The sequence below is a fragment of the Podarcis bocagei genome, assembly GCF_964188305.1.
Source record: "Podarcis bocagei genome assembly, chromosome: 1".
In the NCBI taxonomy this organism is placed as follows: Eukaryota; Metazoa; Chordata; class Lepidosauria; order Squamata; family Lacertidae; genus Podarcis; species Podarcis bocagei.
Genome location: NC_138125.1, coordinates 119,829,869 through 119,838,022, shown reverse-complemented (window position 1 = coordinate 119,838,022; position 8,154 = coordinate 119,829,869). Strand labels below are relative to the sequence as shown.

Sequence of the window (8,154 nt, the reverse complement as noted above, 5' to 3'; positions counted from 1 at the left end):
ACCGTTATCAATTTACCCAGCCAAACAAAGGCTCTTGTATCTATTAGGCCAGGGACTCTTTGTGTGCAGAGGAGTCCCTTTCTTCAGTAGGAACAAATGTAAGGTTGTACACTTAGGGAGGAAGAACGACCTGCACACACATAAGATGAGGGGGACACCTGGATTGCCAGTAATACATGTGAAAAAGCATCTAGGGGTCTTAGAAGACCGCAAGTGTAACATGTCAACAGTGTGATGCAGAGCAGCCCAAAAGGTAATGCTATTCTAGGCTGCATCAACAAAAGTTGTATTCCAATCAAAGGAAGTCACAATCCCACTCTCCTCTGCCTTGGTCAGACAACACCTGGAATACTGTGTCCAGTTGTGGTTGCCACAAGGGATATAGATAAGATGGAATGTGTGCAGAAGAGGGCAATCAAGATCATGGGTCTGGAAACCAAGCCTTATGAGGAATGGTTGAAGGAGCTGGATATGTTTAGCCTGGAAAGGAGACTGAGAGGGAGATATGGTAGCCATCTTAAAATATATTTCAAGGGCTGTCACATGGAGCAAGTTTGTTTTCTCCTGCTCTGTAGGCAGGACCCAAACCAGTGGATCCAAGCTACAAGAAATGAGATTCTGACTAAACATCAGAAGAACTTTCTGACACTCAGAACTATTTGATGGTGGAAATGACCCCATGGGAGGTGGTGGACTCTCCTTCCTTGGTGGTTTTTAAGCAGAGGTTGGATGGCCATCAGTCATGTATGTTCTAGTTGAGATTCTTCCATTGAAGGGGGTTGGATGAGATGACCCTTGAGACCCCTTCCACCTCAACAATTCTGTGATCTACAATTTTTTAAGTCAAAGAGAAACCACTGGCACTTTTGTGTGGGCAGTAGGTTCCTCATTCACTTAGCTGGCAGGGACAGCTCTGTACATATAGCCATGCTGTAAACACAGACTTGGTGAATGGAAATGAAGAATTCAACCTTTATTCTCCATCTGCTCATTACTTGCTCCATGGCAAAAATACCACCAGATCACACCTTGTTTGCTTCTTTCTCCTTGCCAAGGCCTAAAACAGTGGAAAGACGGCTCCCAACCCAGCCTTGTTCAGCTCTTCTTCATCATCTTCCTTGCGGTGGGAGGAGTCTGGGAGCCCCCCCCCCCCGATTACAGACCTCTGACAGTAAGTAGGATCTTTTGTTCATATGGACCAGATGGCATATAAAGAAAAAGAACACAGACAAGGCCTGGACGTCAGAGCGTTGCATATTGGTGTTTATTAAGTTTTGACTAGCAAGATTCACAATATTATGGCTCTATGTGTAAGGGGAAAGGGGAAGGGAATAGGACTCTCTAGTACCTTTCTTTGAAATAGGCCATCAAAAGATCTGCACAATTCCCTGCATAATTTGTCAAAGCTCACCAGTTTCTAGAGAATATTATATATGAAACTGTATGTAAGATAGGACAGCTATATTAAGGGACTTGCAGGAATACTGACAGCACCTTATTTGCATGATTTGCTAAACCACACATACCCAAATAAATAATTTGTAACTTTAGGTCATTTCTCCCTGGTCTGAAGGGCAGAGTGTTTGGGGAAGTCACTATCCAACAATTTAAGCTATGATTTGAATTCATTAAGTTTGGATTGCTGGTTTGCGTAAGTAGGCTGGCTGGCATATCATCAGCTGTACATTTAATTAGAAAAATGAACTAGGAATCGGTGGTTAAAAGCACTCCTGATAATTTATTATGTTTATTCTTTATGCCACAAGAAAACTGTTTTAGCCCCAAGGCCACACTCCACACTGGCTGTGTGCGTCACACCATCAAGTTTTTTTGCTTGCCTTGAATACGTCCTTTAAACTCTTGCTCACCTGGAGGAAGGATAGAGAGGGATGTGTGCAGAAATCAGCCTACTATGGGGAGGTGAAATTTGCTTTCATTTCTCTGCCCACTTTCACTTCCGGCTGCAACAGCCACTGGCAAAAGGGAGTGAAGCCTCAGCCTGAAAATGGTTCCCCAATCCACTAACAGCCTGATCTTGTGTTGAGTTAGGCATGTTTAAGTTCAAGATTTCAATAGGCTAAAGCTTAACTCTGTTTACGAGAGAACAGGGTTGTAAAGTTCCAGTCTTGTGCATTTATTACAGTCATACCTCGTGTTACGCTGGCTTCACTTTGTGGCTTTTCAGGTTATGAACGCGGCAAACCTGGAAGTGTTTATTTCTGGGTTCGCCACGCGCATGGACGCAGAAGCAATCTGCACGCTTCGCGCATGCGCGCTCTATCGCGCTTCGCAGTGGTGTTTTACTTACGGACTTTCCAGGGTGTGAATGGCACCCTGAAACGGATCACGTTCGCAAGTAGAGGTACCACTGTATTTGGGAATAGGCTAAACTGAGAAGTCAAGTAAAGGTAAAGGTACCCCTGCCTGTACGGGCCAGTCGTGTCCGACTCTAGGGTTGTGCGCCCATCTCACTTAAGAGGCCGGGGGCCAGCGCTGTCTGGAGACACTTCCGGGTCACGTGGCCAGCGTGACGAAGCTGCTCTGACGAGCCGGCACCAGCGCAGCACACGGAAACGCCGTTTACCTTCCCGCTATAAAGCGGTACCTATTTATCTACTTGCACTTAAGACTGCTTTCGAACTGCTAGGTGGGCAGGAGCTGAGACCGAACGACGGGAGCTCACCCCGCCGCGGGGATTCGAACTGCCGACCATACGATCGGCAAGTCCTAGGCGCTGAGGTTTTACCCACAGCGCCACCTGCGTCCCACCGAGAAGTCAAGTAGGACTTGTCAAATAAGTGTGTTTTTATTTGGGGTGGGGGAATGGGCTGCATGTCTGTGATACTGGGGCAAAAATGCAGCCAGACTTGGTAAGGTTCCAACGCAAAACTTTAATAAATTAATACGCATGCCCAATAAAAATACAAAATTACCATTTAAAACAACAACAAACCAGTCTTCATTCGTTCAGTTTGCCACCTTTAACTGGATCTTTACAAAAAAAGGCATGACTTAAAAGTGGCAACCACAACATAAAAGAAAAATGCACGCCATTGTTAAAACAAATGCTATAGAACCCAGCTAGAAATTACCGTATTTACTCGAGTCGAATGCACCATCAAATCTAATGCACGCCTCAATTTTTCAGCACCTTGGGGGTGGGGGAAGGATTTGCTGGCGAATGTAAATGTGCTATCGAATCTAATGAGCCCCTTAAATTTCTCAACATAATTTGGCCAAAAAAGGCACGCAATAGATTTGAGTAAATACGGTATCTTTCAAAGTAGGCTAAGAATGAGGGGTGATGTCAATGAAGAGCTAGAGGTCTTGGTTCACTGCAATCTGCTCCCCCCCGCAACTGAAATATCAGAAACCAATTACGGAACGTAGTAAGAAACCCACAACATATTTACACTGAGAAACATGCTAAAGTACAATCACAGACTATTCCAGAACACAGAAGCTGTGCTGTTCCTGTTGTGTCCTTTGCAGCAGAAGCCTCACAAGAGAGGGTAAAACAAGGAGGAGACCTATTTCAGTTTGAATTTCCTGTACTATGATGAAACCCCCCAGACCTATTTAGTACTGGAAAGTACAATATATGTTCCCAACATTGTCTGAATGATACCACACAAGCAACGATAAACAAGCACCTTTCATACATCAAAAACCTCACAATCAGAATTCCGCTGCAGGCTCCACTTCAAAATATTCCTTCATCATCCCCGGATTCTCTTTTTTCTTTTTCTTTTTTGCAGTTCATTTAAAAACATACATGCACACCCACACCCACAAACAAGTTCAAAATAAAATATCTTCGTTTTTTATAAGCATCTCCACCACAAGTCTCTGGTAACGGATATCGTTCAGGGCAGCCATCGCATCAAGCTCCGGCGCTCGCATCAGTGTTGGTCCAAAAACAATGCCCAGGTTCTCTGCGTTCATCAGATTCTCCTTTTCGTGGAGCGTCACCCTGAAACAAGGAGGGCTACAGTTAAAACACAAAGCACTGGGAAGAAATTATTGGTAGCTGCCAGATTGATCTCACAAACATGGAACCAGAAACACAAACCACATTGATGCTACTAATTAAATGTTTCAACGGTCATAATGTATTTTGCCCTATTGGCAGCTGTATGTCGTCATGGTTGAGAACCGCTGATATAGAGGAAGGATCAAAGTCTAGAATTCAAAGAGGCCACGTGCTTCTATAGAAGCACACACACATCCCTTTTCATGTTATAAACAGTAAAATGGAATAAATATAAAGCACACAAAGCAAACCATCTAAAATGCATTGAATAAACATCTACGATACACAATCTATGTGGTAAATGACAGAAAAAGTGATTGTCTCCCTCTCTTTGGACTCCGTTTGAATGGCGCAGCATGCAAGCGGCTGTCTTGAGAGGCTACAATACGCTTTACGGCAGTTAATTGCCTCTCAGAACAAATTAATATTTGTAAATTAGCTGGTGAACAGATTAAATTCATATCGCAGGATTACAACTCAAAATCCCCATCAAGGGCACACATATATAACTAAATGCCCACTGTTGAGAAGTCTGTGAATTATAAATAAAACATCAGCAGCCCCCTCTCCACCGTGTTCGTTCTATATTATAGAGTAAAATAAAGTTCAGACACCTATCATGATAGCTAGGAGCTGATAACTGTTTGGCATATTGTTCTGAAGCTGGCCAACTTCTGCAGTTTCTATTTACAGCGACTCCAAATATAGCCAAGCAGGCTGAACAACTGAATTTGATAACAAGACTTCATTAGCTGTTCCCTCATCGCAACACGTCTTCGTGAGCATGCCTATAAAAAGTTATATGCTGCTTATGTACCTATGTGAAATGGGTACGGCTGAATTATTCTTGCATCTGTGTTAGTCATAAGAAAATTCTGTGTGGAAATTTCTTGGCTATTGCTATAGAAAAGAGCAGGTTGGCCTTCACACTAAATAACAAGTTTTTTGGAATTCTATCAGAAACTACTCTCTTCCTCCTTTCTCGCCTCTTTTGCTGTTTGCATTTGCTTTTTTGCACATTTGACTTTTAAAGAGGATTTTGATTGCGAAATTATACTCGCATGAGTGGAGTTTGTATTTAGAGAATACTTTTTAAAAGAATAAACCACTACAAATCATATCTGAAGTGGCAAGTGCACATTTGTCAATGGATCCCATTAATATCTCGCTGAGCTTCTAAAGGAAAATGGTGCTGTTAATAAAAGGGAATGAAAAATCGTTTTGGGTGTGATAGAGAGAAAGTAACCCCCCCCTCTTTTTTGTTACCTTTAGTAGAAAGAGAGGAGAGCAGGCCTTAAATGTGCTTCACGTAGTCTGGATTGCGGCTTTCCTTATCCATAGCAAAGATGTTAATTTTTCCAAATTAAGAACCAAAGCTTGTGCCAAGAACTAAAAATGGTTGTTCAGAGAACAGGGCACACTATTGAAATATATAAAAAAAAATTGTCCAGTAGCACCTTAGAGACCAACTAAGTTTGTTCTTGGTATAAGCTTTCATGTGCATGCACACAAAAGCTTATACCAAGAACAAACTTAGCTGGTCTCTAAGGTGCTACCTGAATCTAGGGCACACTATCATTACTGGAATTTTATTGGCTGGGTACAGCAATCCTAAACCCTGGGCTTGGAGCACTGGGCAGAGCAACTACTGCACCCAAAACTTTGCTGTTCATGCCAGCCAGGGCTGAAGATGTGGCAGAGGGGATTGCTCATTTTTAATGTTTCAATTACAGACTGGCACAGCTGAGTTGGTTCAGCCAGATTTCGACTTTGAAACCGTATGCCAAGCCATGCTCAATGTGGTAGACAAGAAAAACAGTGTTGGGCATAATGCGATAGTCCATGTAACTGGGAAAGACAAATTACCGTATTTTTTGCACCATAACACTCACTTTTTTCCTCCTAAAAAGTAAGGGGAAATGTCTGTGCGTGTTATGGAGGGAATGCTAACGGGTGGCATGCCTACGGATTTTCTTCCTCTAAAAACTACGTGTGTGTTATGGTCGGGTGCGTGTTATAGAACGAAAAATACGGTAACTACCTGAAGATCCAAAGTTTGCCTGGACTAACTAAAGGCATGGTTGCTTTGGGATAATCAGAATATTACTTTGCATTGTTTTAATGGCCAGAATGCTATCCTCCCAAAGAAAACTATATGATCAAAGAAAGTTCCTCAAAAGAGGGGGAAATAAGATGTCTTTTTTGGGGGAAAAAAAGTTTTTGCAAAGGAAAACAAAAACCCAAACCAGAGAGGATTAGGATTACACTCTCAGGGAAGTTTAGATTTTTGAACAGTGGCATGCGGTCAGTGCAACGCCAGCACCACACTCTAACCAACTGAGCTATCCAAAGGGACATATCTCACCTGTTCTTCAGTTGAGGGGAGCAAAAACAAAGAGGCATTTTATTGGGTCTCTATTTTCAGAGGAAATAAATGGGGACGAGGGACTGTGCTGTGTGACCTCACAAGGGCTAAGTAATTCCAAAACCAATATATGATCATTCCTCTGAATTCACAAGCAGCCTCGTTTGACATGGAAACACTCGCATTGTTTCGTTACATGAAGGGGGAAATATGGAATTCACACTTCTTGTTGAGAATTTGCTTATCAGGGCTCAACACATGAATAGGGCACAAAGGGTGACATTCCAATGCTGTCTCTCCTATTGCCAGAAGGCATCCACAAACAGAATTGGGAAGGAGGCAATTTTACGGCAATTCTTCCTTCTGCTGCAGCCCCTTTCCTTCTCTAAATCAGCTTTAGAAGTTTGGGGGACCCTCCAGTTCCTACATTTTTTGGGGGGGGACACACATGTGACTGTAGGGAGGAGGAGAACTGCTGAAAATTGCCACTCCCTATAGAGTAATGCCTTCCATCACTGGAGTCCTGCCCTTAGGATTTAATGCCTGCAGCAGTTGGCCCAAGAACCAGAGGCAAGAAACACCCAAGAGAAACTAAGAAGGACCATTCATTTCCATACCTTTTTAAATGCGCCATGAGATACCGTAAAGTTTCACAGTGAGCAGGAGGCAGCAGCTTCAGGGCTTCGTGAAGTATTTCCAGCTGTTCGTCAGGATCCGTGGTTTCTAAAACAAGAAATATCTGATCAAATTGAAGCCAAAATATGTGGGGGTTTCAGGAGTTTGGGTAGTCTTCCCAGATAATTCTAGTTTATTGTAATTAAACAGATGATGAGGAATGGTTTGTGAAGCGGAGAGTTGCTCTACAGCTCTCGAGTTTTAAATTAGTTTTAACTCAACTAATCAATATTTTACCAAGTGGAGACCGGAGGACGGAGTCCTGATTTTATCTGCCCTCGGAGTCTGTTTTTAATGAATTTAGACTCATTCACGAAGGGAGTATTGCATGACACAGCGTTTTTCAGATATGGGCAGCTAGCCTGTATCATAAACCTTGAACAGCTGCATTTGTCGGTGTAGTAAAGTATTACTGCTGCTATTTACAGTTTGTTCACTTCAGGTAAGAAAACAGATAGGTGCTGTAACACCTTGCATAAATTTGCTTTGGATGGGAACCTGTCTTGCCTGAAGTTTTAACAATAAAACAACGAACAGGGTGATGATACAATTACTACTGCAATCGACACAAGATAGTATCACCAAGGCAACCATCTCCAAACAAACCAACGTCCACAAAAATGGCAAAAGTACCATATTTTTTGCTCTATAAGATGCACTTTTCCCCTCCTAAAAAGTAAGGGGAAATGTGTGTGCGTCTTATGGAGCGAATGCAGGCGGGAGACTCTGCTCAGCGCTCTCTTTCCCGGGGAAAAGCCCCCAAGAGCCGCAAACAGCCCCTCCTGGGCAGGGGGATGAAGGCTCCCCCTGCCCGGGAAAGGCTGTGCGTGGCTATCCCATAAGCCAGGACAGCAAGCGGGATCCTGGCTTCTGGGATTCAGAATATTTTTTTCCTCGTTTTCCTCCTCCAAAAACTAGGTGCGTCTTATGGTCTGGTGCATCTTATAGAGCGAAAAATACGGTAGTTTCTTTCCCAAATAGGTTTTATCTTAAACAATAGCAAAAAACAAACAAAAACAAACAAACAAACAAACAAACAATGGAACCTGTCTTGCCTGAAGTTTAGCATCTAGGACAGGAG

At 42.9% G+C, this 8,154-nt stretch overlaps 1 protein-coding gene across 3 annotated transcripts in view; it reads right to left on the bottom strand.

Annotated features, from left to right (window-relative positions):
* Nucleotides 1-2,871: 2,871 nt before the first annotated feature.
* CHN1 (chimerin 1) overlaps nt 2,872-8,154 on the bottom strand; it is a 104,968-nt gene continuing 99,685 nt past the window's right edge. For all 3 annotated transcript variants that reach the window (XM_081181061.1, XM_081181062.1, XM_081181063.1), the window contains 2 exons: nt 7,016-7,121; nt 2,872-3,973 (listed from right to left, as the gene is read on the bottom strand). In XM_081181061.1, coding sequence (XP_081037187.1) covers nt 3,802-3,973; nt 7,016-7,121 — 278 coding nt within the window. In that variant the 3' untranslated portion in view covers nt 2,872-3,801. The remainder of the gene's footprint in view (nt 3,974-7,015; nt 7,122-8,154) is intronic.